This window comes from Danio rerio, chromosome 4 (assembly GCF_049306965.1).
Source record: "Danio rerio strain Tuebingen ecotype United States chromosome 4, GRCz12tu, whole genome shotgun sequence".
In the NCBI taxonomy this organism is placed as follows: domain Eukaryota; kingdom Metazoa; phylum Chordata; class Actinopteri; order Cypriniformes; family Danionidae; genus Danio; species Danio rerio.
Window position 1 is genome coordinate 75,102,501 of NC_133179.1, and position 15,933 is coordinate 75,118,433.

At 42.4% G+C, this 15,933-nt stretch overlaps 1 protein-coding gene across 2 annotated transcripts in view; it reads left to right on the forward strand.

Annotated features, from left to right (window-relative positions):
* The window catches only part of LOC141381790 (NACHT, LRR and PYD domains-containing protein 3-like), a 52,433-nt gene that overhangs the window by 1,193 nt on the left and 35,307 nt on the right, over positions 1–15,933 (forward strand). Inside the window, exons 2-8 of one of the 2 annotated variants that reach the window (XM_073948262.1) lie at positions 8,358–8,670; positions 9,302–9,352; positions 9,526–9,633; positions 10,852–10,956; positions 11,102–11,156; positions 12,662–12,857; positions 12,953–14,729. In XM_073948262.1, coding sequence (XP_073804363.1) covers positions 9,309–9,352; positions 9,526–9,633; positions 10,852–10,956; positions 11,102–11,156; positions 12,662–12,857; positions 12,953–14,729 — 2,285 coding nt within the window. In that variant the 5' untranslated portion in view covers positions 8,358–8,670; positions 9,302–9,308. The remainder of the gene's footprint in view (positions 1–8,357; positions 8,671–9,301; positions 9,353–9,525; positions 9,634–10,851; positions 10,957–11,101; positions 11,157–12,661; positions 12,858–12,952; positions 14,730–15,933) is intronic. The other variant, XM_073948263.1, reaches the window with a different exon arrangement.

The window sequence follows — 15,933 nt, forward strand, 5'->3', positions numbered from 1 at the left end:
GAATACGTCATCGACAATTATCCCATCATCAAATCAGTTTCTGAGCAACGCCTATATATACCAAAGCTGTCTTACCTGCAGCATCTCACGACTTCAGCATTGGCACATCCAATCGCGGTAGCCTCGTCCAAACAGCAAATTTCCATAAGGATGACACGGCTCCTCTTGCAAACTCCAAGCCGACGTCCAGCGCATCAACACTCGGCAGAGCATATCAACAGAGTCCGCGGTCTTAACTTAGGCCCGCCACGCAGCCGCTCTTTCAGACACCGGCAACAAACCTGAGCCGCTCCCCAGTTGGAAACCACCGGCCCAGATCAAGCGAGTGCCAGGCCACCGCTCTACAGGCGAAGCGCCACCATCGGCCAATTCGCCATGACAGCGTGAGCACGTCTCCGCTACGGTCTCATCCACCCCCACGCACGGAACATTTCCACTTAGTAGCGCCCGCAATCACTGCTCTCGGCGCGCCAAATTTAGGAAAAACAAGCCAGTCCGCTCGTGAGTGTGACGTCACGCGAAGCGGCTTTCAACTGCATGGGGAGACCCATGAAATGGTAATTATAACGTTTACAAAGCGATTTATTACTTTCGAAAATCATGATCACAATATATATGTCTATGCCTCATACATGATGCAAGTGATTAATTTTATAAATTGTTAAAAATGTTTGGTACTTGTTATGCAGCAAGCCCAAAAATGGTTGTGTACAACATGAATCTGTATACAACTAACTTATCGTGTAATATGTTTAAAATTAATCATAAACAGATAATTTCTTAACTTACTGCATGGGGAGACTCATGAAATGTTAATTATAATGTTTACAAAGCAATTTATTACTTTCGAAATCATTATCACAACGGGGTATATGCCGAAGCATGCTAATAGGACTCTTAATTTCCCAGTAACCTGGGCTAAGCACTTCCGGCGAATTGAATGCCAATGCAAAGCCAGTGCGTTTAATGTCTATTTTCTTTAAAAACGAGCGATCTCCACTAGCTGAGTGATATCGCCATATCTTTATAATACGAGCATTTATTTGACCCCAGCATGTTTAATGGAGCTTATGCGTTAGCCTGCCGATTCTGACGACCGCGTGCGAGTAAACAGCTTCTGTCTAATTTTACGCTTGAGCAACCAAATAAATGCTAAAGTTAATTTAACTGAATGTATTTTAATGACATCACAACATCGATGCTGTATAAGGAACTGTAAAAACGGAAAAAGTTCACAATAACAGGTCACTGGAAGTGTATCAGCATGGGAACAGCAGTAGCTCAGCATATACCCTATACATACGTCCACACCTTATATCTGACGTGAAAGTGGTTAATTTTTATAAATTGCTTATTGTTTTTTGGTAATTGTTATGCAGCAAGCAATGCTTGTGTACACTGATTTTGTATAAAATTAACTTTATTGTATAAAATTAACTTATTGTGTGATGAGAATTTAAAGTGATCATAAACGAAGAAATTTCTCAACTCAAATGAGTGGTGGCTTGGACCCGGAAACAGTATTACTTGCGTCACCAATAGGTCACCACTTAACAAGCGGAGTCTTCCTTCATGCCGCTTGCAGATTAACCAGGTTTGTTCAGGCCCTGATGCAAGTTCCAGCGTGAGGCTGCCTCCGCTGATGTCACCAACGCCGGCAGCCCCTTCTCTCTTCTCTTTTCCTTCCACCTGTGATCCTAGGGCCATCAGTAGCGTGAGCACGCCTCCGCAAACGGCTCTAATCCCCAACTTTCTGTCGGGCCCCGACGTAAGTGCCAGCGTGAGGCTGCCTCCGCTGACGTCACTTACGCCGGCAGCCCCTCTTCTCTTTTCCTCCCACCTGTGATTCTAGGTTCATCAGTAGCGTGAGCATGCCTCCGCAAACGGCTCTAGTCCCTGATTTTCTGTCAGGCCCCGACGTAAGTGCCAGCGTGAGGCTGCCTCCGCTGATGTCACTAACGCCGGCAGCCCCTCTTCTCTTTTCCTCCCACCTGTGATCCTGGGCCACGTATAGACTATATTCCTTAGATTCATCGTCTAGGTACTTAACATGTATAAACTTAAGTACGTTATTAACGTTTACATAGACAACACGCGTCTATAAAATAAATTGCTTAATTAAATAAATTTGATAAGTAATTATGGAGTAATAATAACACCAAGCTGATAAGCAACTTCAGCTCAGAAATCATCAAGAATCCCATTACTAGCTTACCCCATCTATTTTCACTGCGATTTCAAGTCGCAATTGCACTCAGTATAAACCATGGAACTCCATTCAAAACTTCGGGTACTGCTCAACGCTCCTTGCACTACCTTAAGTTCCTTTAATCCTATCAATTAAGTTTTCCACAGAAATTAAACCTAAAAGTCAGTGGAAATGCGCTATCGTTGCCCCCTTTTTACCATTTCAACCTCTTAACCTTTCCTAACCCTGGTCATTAACCCCTTCAAGGAGTTCTATTATAAGGTTGCTGCTGCACAGCGACCGCTCTCATTGGGGATGCACACCCTATTACGTACTACTGCAAGCACAGTGGCTGCTTCCACTCTAGACACACGCCTTATTACGCTCCACTGCAAGCGCAGTGACTGCTCCTATGGTAGACGTACACATCATTATTATGCACCACTGCTAACACAGTGACCGCTCTCACTGGAGACGCACACCTTATTTATCATGCACCACTGCAAGCGCAGTGACTGCTCCTATGGGAGAAGCACACCTTATTTATCATGTGCCACCGCAAGTGCAGTGACAGCTCCCACTAGAGACGTACACCTCATCAAGCATCACTGCTAGTCCAGCGACCGCTCCCACCGGGGAAGCCCACCTTATTATTATGCACCACTACAAGTGTAGTAACCGCTCCTACTGGAGACGTACACTTTATTATGCACCACTGCAAGTGCAGTGACCGCTCCTACGGGAGACACACACTTGATTACACACTACTGCTAGTGCAGTGACCACTCCTACGGGAGACGCATATCTTATTATGCACCACCGCTAATGCAGTGACCGCTCCTATGGGAGACGTACACCTTATAATTATGCATCACCGCAAGTGCAGTGACCGCTCCTATGGGAGACGTGCAAGTGCAGTGACTGCTCCTACGGGAGATGCACACCTTATAATTATGCACCATTGCAAGCGCAGTGACTGCTCCTATGGGAGACGTACACCTTATTACACACTGCCGCTAGGGCAGCGACCACTTATACCCCATACAGGAGACACACACCTTATTATCATGCACCACTGTTAGTACAGTGACCGCTCCTACGGGAGACGTACACCTTATAATTATGCACCACTGCAAGCGCAGTGACCGCTCCTACGGGAGACGTACACCTCATAACTATACACCACTGCAAGTGCAGTGTCTGCTCCTACGGGAGACGTACACCTTATAATTATGCACCACTGCAAGTGCAGTGACCGCTCCTACGGGAGACGTACACCTCATAACTATACACCACTGCAAGTGCAGTGTCTGCTCCTACGGGAGACGTACACCTTATAATTATGCACCACTGCAAGCGCAGTGACCGCTCCTACGGGAGACGTACACCTCATAACTATACACCACTGCAAGTGCAGTGTCTGCTCCTACGGGAGACGTACACCTTATAACTATGCACCACTGCAAGTGCAGTGACCGCTCCTACGGGAGACATACACCTCATAACTATACACCACTGCAAGTGCAGTGTCTGCTCCTACGGGAGACGTACACCTTATAACTATGCACCACTGCAAGTGCAGTGACCGCTCCTACGGGAGACGTACACCTCATAACTATACACCACTGCAAGTGCAGTGTCTGCTCCTCTGGGAGACGTACACCTTATAATTATGCACCACTGCAAGCGCAGTGACCGCTCCTACGGGAGACGCACACCTCATAACTATGCACCACTGCAAGTGCAGTGACTGCTCCTACGGGAGACGTAAACCTTATAATTATGCACCACTGCAAGCGCAGTGACTGCTCCTACGGGAGACGTACACCTTATTACAAACTGCCTCTAGGGCAGTGACCACTCATACCTCATTCAGGAGACACACACCTTACTATTATGCACCACTGTTAGTACAGTAACCGCTCCTACGGGAGACGTACACCTTATAATTATGCACCACTGCAAGCGCAGTGACCGCTCCCACGGGAGACGTACACCTCATAACTATACACCACTGCAAGTGCAGTGTCTGCTCCTACGGGAGACATACACCTTATTACACACTGCCTCTAGGGCATTAACCACTTATACCTCATACAGGAATCACACACCATACTATTATGCACCACTGTTAGTACAGTGACCGCTCCAACGGGAGACGTACACCTTATAATTATGCACCACTGCAAGCGCAGTGACCGCTCCTACGGGAGACGTACACCTCATAACTATACACCACTGCAAGTGCAGTGTCTGCTCCTACGGGAGACGTACACCTTATAACTATGCACCACTGCAAGTGCAGTGACCGCTCCTACGGGAGACGTACACCTCATAACTATACACCACTGCAAGTGCAGTGACTGCTCCTACGGGAGACGTACACCTTATAATTATGCACCACTGCAAGCGCAGTGACCGCTCCTACGGGAGACGTACACCTCATAACTATGCACCACTGCAAGTGCAGTGACTGCTCCTACGGGAGACGTACACCTTATAATTATGCACCACTGCAAGTGCAGTGACCGCTCCTACGGGAGACGTACACCTCATAACTATACACCACTGCAAGTGCAGTGTCTGCTCCTACGGGAGACGTACACCTTATAATTATGCACCACTGCAAGCGCAGTGACCGCTCCTACGGGAGACGTACACCTCATAACTATACACCACTGCAAGTGCAGTGTCTGCTCCTACGGGAGACGTACACCTTATAACTATGCACCACTGCAAGTGCAGTGACCGCTCCTACGGGAGACATACACCTCATAACTATACACCACTGCAAGTGCAGTGTCTGCTCCTACGGGAGACGTACACCTTATAACTATGCACCACTGCAAGTGCAGTGACCGCTCCTACGGGAGACGTACACCTCATAACTATACACCACTGCAAGTGCAGTGTCTGCTCCTCTGGGAGACGTACACCTTATAATTATGCACCACTGCAAGCGCAGTGACCGCTCCTACGGGAGACGCACACCTCATAACTATGCACCACTGCAAGTGCAGTGACTGCTCCTACGGGAGACGTAAACCTTATAATTATGCACCACTGCAAGCGCAGTGACTGCTCCTACGGGAGACGTACACCTTATTACAAACTGCCTCTAGGGCAGTGACCACTCATACCTCATTCAGGAGACACACACCTTACTATTATGCACCACTGTTAGTACAGTAACCGCTCCTACGGGAGACGTACACCTTATAATTATGCACCACTGCAAGCGCAGTGACCGCTCCCACGGGAGACGTACACCTCATAACTATACACCACTGCAAGTGCAGTGTCTGCTCCTACGGGAGACATACACCTTATTACACACTGCCTCTAGGGCAGTAACCACTCATACCTCATACAGGAATCACACACCATACTATTATGCACCACTGTTAGTACAGTGACCGCTCCAACGGGAGACGTACACCTTATAATTATGCACCACTGCAAGCGCAGTGACCGCTCCTACGGGAGACGTACACCTCATAACTATACACCACTGCAAGTGCAGTGTCTGCTCCTACGGGAGACGTACACCTTATAACTATGCACCACTGCAAGTGCAGTGACCGCTCCTACGGGAGACGTACACCTCATAACTATACACCACTGCAAGTGCAGTGACTGCTCCTACGGGAGACGTACACCTTATATTTATGCACCACTGCAAGCGCAGTGACCGCTCCTACGGGAGACGTACACCTCATAACTATGCACCACTGCAAGTGCAGTGACCGCTCCTACGGGAGACGTACACCTTATGCACCACTGCAAGCGCAGTGACCACTCCTATGAGAGACTCATACCTCATCATACACCACTGTCAGCACAGTGACAGCTATTACGGGGATGCATACTTTAACACACAACATTGCTAATGCAGTGACCGCTCCCACGGAAGACGCCGGTCTCCTGTGGGAGCAGACACTCTTGCTAGAGACATTCATCATGCACCACTATCAACACAGCAACTGCTTCCTCCCGAAACACATACCTTATAACTCAACAGCACCCCTCCAAATTTTTAAGATCAGCAAATTTTGGGGGGCTTGCACATTGTCTGGTTGCTGTCCTGTAACAAATAGCGTTTTTTTGGGGAGCGCTCTGGGGCCGGGCTAGATACTTCGCTCGAATCCCAACTCCTCTTTGTTTCCTTATAAGGGGAATAACTCGAGTTGGGGTGTCTCCTCAAGCTCAGAGCCCTCCCCCCGGACAGCACGCCAAATATGCTTTATACTTAAACGAATGCAAGTGCGAACTCGTGAAGTGATGTTTGTAAACAAATTTCGGGAGGAGCATGCGCAGAAGTTTCAGTATCGAATACGTCATTGACAATTATCCCATCATCAAATCAGTTTCTGAGCAACGCCTATATATACCAAAGCTGTCTTACCTGCAGCATCTCACGACTTCAGCATCCCTCCACCACCCCGTCACCTCACCTCTTGCATTGCATTCCCGGGGGGAGCGCTCTGGGGCCGGGCTAGATACTTCGCTCGAATCCCAACTCCTCTTTGTTTCCTTATAAGGGGAATAACTCGAGTTGGGGTGTCTCCTCGAGCTCAGAGCCCTCCCCCCGGACAGCACGGCAAATATGCTTTATACTTAAACGAATGCAAGTGCGAACTCGTGAATGACTATATTAAACTCACGTCATTTACAGTTCAGTTTCTAATGACACGATCACGTCTTTTTCAAGCACACAGCTGCTTTTAAGATTAAAGGGGAGCTGAATCTCCAACACTATTCTTTACAACAGCACAACGTCCTTTCCTGCAATATCTGAATATATATTCTGTGCTGAACTCTTTATAGATATCCAGTCCTTTATGACGGTGCTCACACAAAAAAATAAAATATGTACACCTATAAAAGTGACCCAAACAGTATTACATGTCTTAGCACTAAAAATGAAAATAAATGACTCGGGTGAGGTTTGAACTCCGGTCAGCGGCGTCATAATGAAACGTGCTGACCGCTGGACCACAATGGCTTCAGCATTTACTCTCCTTTTTAGATTTCTGATCAAGGTATGTCAGATTTATTTCAGTTTTTCTCCTTTGGTTTGTGCTAACTGATCCTGAATCTGTGAACTCTTTTCCACCGATTTAAAGGTTTTAATCATTCCCTGATTTCAATACAGAGTTACTGTAAAGATCTATTAAGATGACTAAGTTATCTGTATTTAATTTAAACATTCCCTTTTATAATGATTTGTGCATAACTATGTATTCCCTAATGCAGTGGTTCTCAAACTGTTTTCATCAAGTACCACCTCAGAAAAAAATTGTCTCTCCAAGTACCACCAAAATGAGCAGTATTGAAATACAGTAGCGTAGTAGACCCAATAAAGTAGCTACAACTCTGCACAGTTAAAAACACGTGGCAGATTACCTCAGAAATATAGGCTATATGTCATATACGGCATATTATATCCATCATTTTTAGATACATTTTGAAATATGTGTAGCATGTACATGACATATTTCATTCCTCCGTGCACCACTAAAGGAAGCCTGCCACAGTTTGAGCACCACTGCCCTAATGTTATTTGCCTTTAAACATATAATAAAAAGAACAAATAAATAAATAAGAGCTGCTAAATTTGATTTTACTGATAATAATAAATCATTTCTAACAACCAAGACACGTCAACCCTGTCTTAGTTTCTGAGGAGAAATATTAATATTTTTATTGACATTTATCCTGAATTTTAAGTAATGACCACAAAAAAATAGTATTTAACATCTGTATTGTAATAGCGAGTGTAGACAAACAGATATATTGATTAAAATAAGAGTCTAAAAACCCCTTCAGAAATAGAGAGATAACACATGTACATTCACATTATGTGCTGCAAACAATAAATAAAAGACAAACTACAACATTTGAACTGAATGTAATGCTGTTTAATGGTTTTCTTGATTTGTCCTTTGGTTAAACATTATTCATTTGTGTGTGCTGTTTCTCTTCACTGTGATCTTCAGTTATTTTGTTCAGTTAGTTCAGTTTTGCCTTTGGTACTGACTAATATAATGTATAAACACACTTATTGAATATTATTGAACAGCATCCTATAGAAAATAATAATAACATAGCAGAGAGATCTGTATGAGGTGTACTCATTTATATAGAAAGCTCTGATCTTATTTTATAGGTTCAACATTGCTGTAAATATTCTTCAGAGACCTCTCAGATTTCATCTTAAATTCCTTCTCTAAATCTTCCTTCAACACACTCGTGCTCAGAGAATCTGCACAGATATCTTCAGCTCCAGTGGTTTGTGTGTCGTCTTCAGGACACGCCCACAGTCAGGAGAGTCTCATGAATATTCATGTCAGTGTCACTCTGTGGAGCCAGTAATATTGCAGGATCTACCTGTAGATCACACAGGTGTGTTTTAGTGAAGTGAAAGAGTGAAAGAGCTCAGATTGTGTTCCTGCTGCACAAGAGCGTCTGTACTTCTGCATGTGAGTTTAACACTTCTACATTACGCTGATTTGTGGAGATGATGAAGGGTTTATATGTGTGAGTGTGATTTAAATGTCTGATCCTGAAGATCAAATCCTCAAACACAGATTAAACACTGAGTCAAACACGCTCATTTAAACACTGTGTCTAAAAGCTTTATTTTTAATCCCTTTACAGTGTTTGTGCTCTTCTATATCAGACTGACTCAATAGTGTCCAATAATTCAGCATTAAATATAACTCTAAACATTCAGAGTCACCAAATCAAAAGTAAAGTTAAAGCAGACCTTCCAGTTGAACAGGAAGAAAAGCTGCTGAAAAACAACAAGCTGACGATCCTTAAACAACACTGCATTTAACCTTTGACCGTCAGAGTAACTCATTAACCAAAGAGCCTCTTTAGTAGAGAGACATTTTAATACTCACTAAATCAACAATTGGCTGAACCTGAACTTCTCTTGATAAACTCTATATAACATGCATTTACCTTTAATCAAATGTGAAACAGCGGAGATGTCAGATCAGGGTTAAACTAACTGCATTCATGTTAAGGACTATATATATATATATATATGTAAATATTTATGAATGTTTCCTGAAAGCTCTGCTAATGTCTGCATTGGTGTTTTAGCTGCAGTATGGCAGAGGAGCGAGTAAAGGACTCTCTCTCAGAGAAACACAGGTATTGACTCTGTTTTTACACCATTATTTCAACATGACAACAGACAGACCTTCAGTCAACTATTAGTCTGTGCTCAATTAAACTGAACAAACTCATATTTGTCTGATAAACTCTTGTAAAGGAGACTGAAGTTTGTCCTGCAGTTTATTCCTCTGGTGTGTTTGTGTGTTCAGTGTGAGATCAGGATCATGTGTGTCCAGCTCTGTGTCTCTGAAGAGTGACTGCTCTAAAGGTGATCGTCCTCCAGACCTCAGTGAGAAAACACCATCATCAGTCAAAAGGTATTTAGTGATTTACATTATTGATCACACTTGGACTGTATTGAACATTTTATTGTGAACAAACAATCCAGAAAATAGAGTCATTAGTAAATGAATCAGTTGTTTGGATTAATCAAATGACTCAATGACTTTTGGTGAATTTAGACATTTACAGACAGCTAGTGATGGTTTTAGTTTCTTATTCAGAGAATCTTTTAGACAGGCAAGTAGACAAAACAAGCAATCAATCATAATCAAGAGTAATCCACAAAGAGTAATCCAATATCCAGACAGCTAACAATAAACACAGAAGATTAAAACACACACCAGCGAAACACGCTCTGAGTGTACATGAACGAGTAACACACCGCTAATCCACAAGAGTACTCCAGTAAACAGAGCTGATGGCTGATTTTGGAGCGCTGCTTCATGAAGATTCAATACCTTTACATTTATTTTGTTGTAAATCAGTGGATCAGAGCATTTGACAGATCTATTGACAGCTCAGTTTAGCCAGTTCTGGAAAATGTTTGGTCGTCCCACACATCTTCTATTAAAGGATTATGGGGCCACTGTGCTCTGAGGAACCTTCAGTGCAGCAGAAATGTTTCTGTAACCTCGGCCAGATCTGTGTCTTGCCTCAATTCAGTCTCTGAGCTGTTCAGGCAGTTCCTCTGACCTCATGATTGTCATTGGCTCTGAGATGCATTGTGAGCTGTAAGCTCTTATATAGACAGGTGTGTGGCTTTAATCAAGTCCAATCAGTGTAATCAAACACAGCTGGACTCAACTGAAGGTGAAGAACCATCTCAAGGAGGATCAGAAGAAATGGACAGCAGCTGAGTTCACAGCAAAGAGTCTGAACCATGTGATATATCAGCTTTTCTTTATTAATAAATCTGCAAAAACGTCTACAGTTCAGTGTTGTTCTGTCAGTATGGGCTGCTGTGTGGACATTAATGAGGAAACAATGAACTTAAATGATTTTAGCAAATGACCACAATAAAACAAAGAGTGGGTCTGAATACTTTCTGTACAAACTGTAAGTCTAATCTGTTTAACAGACCTGATCAGCCTGACCTTGAGCTAAGAGTTACTTTGAGCTAGTTTGGTGTTGGGTGAAATGTGTTTTTTTTTTTTTTTCAATAATTGTCTCATCTGTCAGTCTTAATACAAGGTGTACTAAGGAGACTGAAGTTTGTCCTGCAGTTTATTCCTCTGGTGTGTTTGTGTGTTCAGTGTGAGATCAGGATCATGTGTGTCCAGCTCTGTGTCTCTGAAGAGTGACCGGTCAATGGATCCTCCACCAGACCTCGGAGAGAAAACACCATCATCTGCCAGAAGGTATATTGTGTTTTACATTATTGATCACACATGGATTGTTTCATGCATATTATTGTGAACCAACAGTTCAGTAAAGAGAATCACTTCTGAATGAATCAGTTGTGTGAATGAATCAAATGACTCAATGACTTTGACTCATTTACAGACACCTAGTGGCAGATTTAGTTTCTTATTCAGACAATCTCCAGTGGATCTTCCAGGTAGGAAAAACTACTTTTGATTCATATTCAAAATTGTAAATATAACACACAAAATATTTACTTGAAAAGATCCTGCTTCTGCAACACATTTCATTTGTAACTTTTATTTTTCATGTAATTAAAGATGATAAGAATTAAAAAGTATTTGTCAAGTGAGGAATAATTGACTGCAGTTAAACAGGTAAATTTAAGCTGATAAACCTAAAAATCTACTAAACATCTAACTATAGTCCAGAACTAGACTAGTCATCAAACACACAGATCAGACAGACTTGGTACTCATAGTTGATGACACTGCTCCAAGAAATTCATGGTTAATGGGAAGGATCCTAAAGACTCTACCGGATAGCCAAGGTCTTGTAAGAGTTGCTATAGTGAAAACCAAAACAGGTACACTTCAAAGACCTATTCATAAACTGTGCCTGTTGGCTGAAGAATCTAATAGATAGACAGTAAAGACTGATTGAAAGGTTCATAGTATGAAAATGGAAATCAATAAGAAAATTAAATGTTTACCTCTATTATGAGCTACTTAATTTTCTAGTTTAGAATTATTATTATTGTTTTTCTTTACAATGTAAATTTGATGTAAATTGTAACTTTGTGGAATTATATTTGGCTCCTTAAGATTTGGAAATATTGTTATGATTGTGGAATCCCCAATCAGGGGCCGGATGTCGGAGCCCTGAATTAGAAAGAAAGTAATGTATTTAATTTATTTTATTTTGTATTATTTTTGGCCTACTTTTTGCCAGCTGTTGTGCTGCCACCTATGGGGCATACTAGTCACTGCACTGTAGGAAAGCCAATATCAGCTGAACCTAATCAGCAAGAAGCATGCCAGTGGGGAGAGACAGTTTTCAAAGCTCAATTGGAGGACATTGAGAATTTATTGTAAGTTGTTTGTTTTGGAACATGTTTTGGAAGCAAGAATACAAATGGATCGAAATTCAAGCAAGTGTCCTGCGTCTAAAAACATTACCTGCTGGGGACAGCGAAATCAACAAGGAGTTTGCTGTAACACTGCTGCATATCTGATGACTAGTCTAGTTTTGGGCTGTTGGTAAACATCTATTAGACTTCTTTTAAATATAAATGTAATAATTGAAATCTGTTTGCTGGGATGCTGATGTTCCCACAGCTAAAGCCGCCATGTTGTGTTCCAGACATTTGTCAGGTTTTTGTCCTCAAACTTCTCCTGTGTGTGAAACTAGTTTCTTACAAATCCAAAGTTTTGATGTGATGTTTGACTGTGGAGTTACTGGAATTATTCAGTTTAGAGATATGGAACTGTCATGTGCTCAAAACCTGCCAAATCTGCTTTAGCTGTGTGTTTATCTGAAAATAACAACACCTTACAAAGTTTATCAGCCAATCAGAATCAAGCGTTCAACAGACTCATATTATATTGTCTTTTTGTCTTTATTGAGTAGTTTGTGGACGTACAACTGTATGTTAATGAATGTTTTATTTAAATATTGATCTTCTCTTTTCTTCAATCATAGAATCTTGAGAGCAAAATGATCAGATTTCTGAAGAATCAACTGGAAAACTTTAGGAAAATCTTACAAGAAGAAAACAGACAAGAGTTTGTAAAGGAGTTTAATGAGAACAGAAGCATTATCACAGAAGCAGCTCTTGATCTCACACTCTTCTTCCTGAGAGAGATGAAGCAAGATCAAGCTGCTGACACTCTCCAGGGTAAGAGACTCATGGGTATCTGTCAGACTGACACTTACTAATATAGCTGGAAAAGTCAAGACTAAATCTCTCTGTTTGTTTGCTCCTGTGTTTAGATGAGCTGTTCTTCATTAATCAGCTTAAATGTAGCCTGAAGAAGAAATATCAAAGTGTGTTTGAAGGAATTGCTCAGCAAGGAGACTCCACACTTCTGAATAAGATCTACACAGATCTCTATATCACTCAGGGTGCGAGTGAACAGGTCAACACTGAACATGAGATCAGACAGATTGAAGTTGCTTCTAGATGTCATCAGTCACTAGAGATGAAGATTGAATGCAAACATTTGTTTGAAGCAGCTGAACAAGACAAGCAGATCAGAACTGTCCTGACAAAAGGAGTTGCTGGCATCGGGAAATCAGTCTCTGTGCAAAAGTTTGTTCTGGATTGGGCTGAAGGGAAAGAAAATCAAGACATCAGCTTCATATTTCCTCTTCCATTCAGAGAAATGAACTTAAAGGAGAAAGAAAGACAAAGTTTAAAAGACCTCATAACTCAGTTTTTCCCAGAGACTAAAGGACTGAACCTTACAAGAAGCACACGATTCAAAGTCCTGTTCATCCTTGATGGATTGGATGAATGTCGTCTTCCTCTGAACTTTGCTGGTAATGAGACGTGTGGTGATGTATCTTCAGCAGTGTCTCTGGATGTTCTCCTGACGAACCTCATCAAGGGAAATCTGCTTCCTTCTGCTCTCATCTGGATCACCAGCAGACCAGCAGCTGCCAGTAAGATTCCTGCTGACTGTATCGACCGGCTGACAGAGATACGAGGATTCAATGATGCCCAAAAGGAGGAGTACTTCAGAAAGAGACTCACAGATCAGAATCAGGCCAGAGAAATCATTGATCACATTAAACAGTCAAAGAGTCTCTTTATTATGTGCCACATCCCAGTCTTCTGCTGGATTTCAGCCACTGTTCTCCAGAACATACTGAAACTGAAACACAGGGCTCATGCTGAAACACTGCAGGAATCTCCCAAGACTCTGACACAGATGTACACACACTTTCTCCGCTTTCAGATCCAGCAGAGCAGAAGAAAGTATGATGGAGAAAACACAGCAGATGTCTCCTGGGATCCAAAGCTCATCCTTTCACTGGGGAAACTGGCCTTCCAGCAGCTGGAAAGAAACAATGTGATCTTCTATGAGAGCGACCTGAAAGACTGTGGCATTGACGTCTATAAGGCATCTGTGTACTCAGGCATGTGTACCCAGATCTTTAAGCAGGAGACGGGAATCATTCTTGGTACCATGTACTGCTTTCTTCACTTGAGCATTCAGGAGTTCATTGCAGCCCTTTATCAACATCTGATTCTAGACAGCGACAAGAAGCATGGATTGTTTTTACAGATAAGCAAAAATAAAGGCATGACCGATTTCCTGAAGACAGCAGTAGACAAGGCTCTGGAAAGTGAGAATGGACATCTGGACCTTTACCTTCGCTTCCTTCTCGGTCTGTCACTCCAGTCCAATCGACAACTCTTACGAGGCCTGTTGACACAGCAGGATGACAGAGACCAGAGCAAAAAGAAAATAATTGCCTACATCAAGCAGAAACTTAAAGGAAATCTGTCTCCAGAGAGATCCATCAATCTGTTCTACAGTCTGAATGAACTGAACGACCAAACTCTGCTGAAAGAGATTCAGTCTTACCTCAGTAGTGGACGTCTGTCATCTGCTTGCCTTTCACCTGCCCAGTGGTCTGCTCTGGTCTTTGTGTTGTTGACCTCAGAGGAGGAGCTGGAGGAGTTTGAGCTTCACAAATTCCAGAGATCAGACGAGTGTCTCATCAGACTATCAGCAGTCATCAAAACCTCCAAAAGAGCTCTGTAAGTCAACGTCCTTCTTTTTTTTCATCTAAGTAGTAGACATTTCCTGAATTTAAATAATACAGTATATAATGTTAATGGTCATGAGCTTTAGGTCATGACCGAAAGGACAAGATTTTAGATACAAACAGCCAAAATGAGTTTGCTTCGCAGGGTTGCAGGTTGCACCCTTATAGACAGGGTCTGGAGCTCTGCCATATGGGAGGAGCTCAGAGTAGAGCCACTGCACCTCCACATCGACAATTCAATTCATCTTTATTTCTATAGCACTTTAATAATGTAGATTACGTCAAAGCAGCTTCACATAGAAGACCATAGTAAATTGAAGCAGTGTCAGTTCAGTTTTGTGTTGAAGTTCAGTTCAGTTCAGTTCAGTGTGGTTTACTTTTCACTGCTGAGAGTTCAAACACTGAAGAGCAGAAGTCAGCTGAGTTGGCTCGGGCATCTGTCCCACCGGGAGGATATTTTGACTCGTATCTATGCTGATAATTATAAGGTAACAATGACACAGACACACACTCGTACACTATGGTCAATTTTGTTAACTCAGTTCACCTATACCAAATGTCTTCACACTGTGGGGGAAACTGGAGCTGGGACTCAAACCAGCGACCTTCTTGTTGTTAGGCGAAAGTGCTAATCACTGAACCATTGTGCCACCCTCTTTTTTATTATATCTTCTAATCGTGCAGGCAGGCAAAACAAATGCAAGAGCTGGATCTAGGTTCAGTTCTAATGTTAAATAAAATCCATACACAAAGAAAATGCCAGAGCTGAAGAGCAGAAAACACAAGCAAGAGAAACACACACACATACAGCAAACTATGATCAACACATAATGACTAAAACAGAGGACATTAGGCAAGGCAAGGCAAGTTTATTTATATAGCACATTTCATACACAATGGCAATTCAAAGTGCTTTACATAAACAAGAATAAAAGAAACAAGTAAAATAAAAATAAAAACAAATAATAAAAACAAAACAAAACATAAAAACAGGTAAAATGTGATATGAAAGAATGAAGAAGAAGAGAAAAACATGATAGTGCAATCTGTCGGACGCAGCACAGTGCTCATTCAGTAAAGGCACAGCTAAACAGATGTGTTTCAGTCTTGATTTGAATGTGCCTAATGTTGGAGCACATCTGATCATTTCTGGAAGCTGATTCCAGCAGCGAGGGGCATAGTGGCTAAAAGCCGAT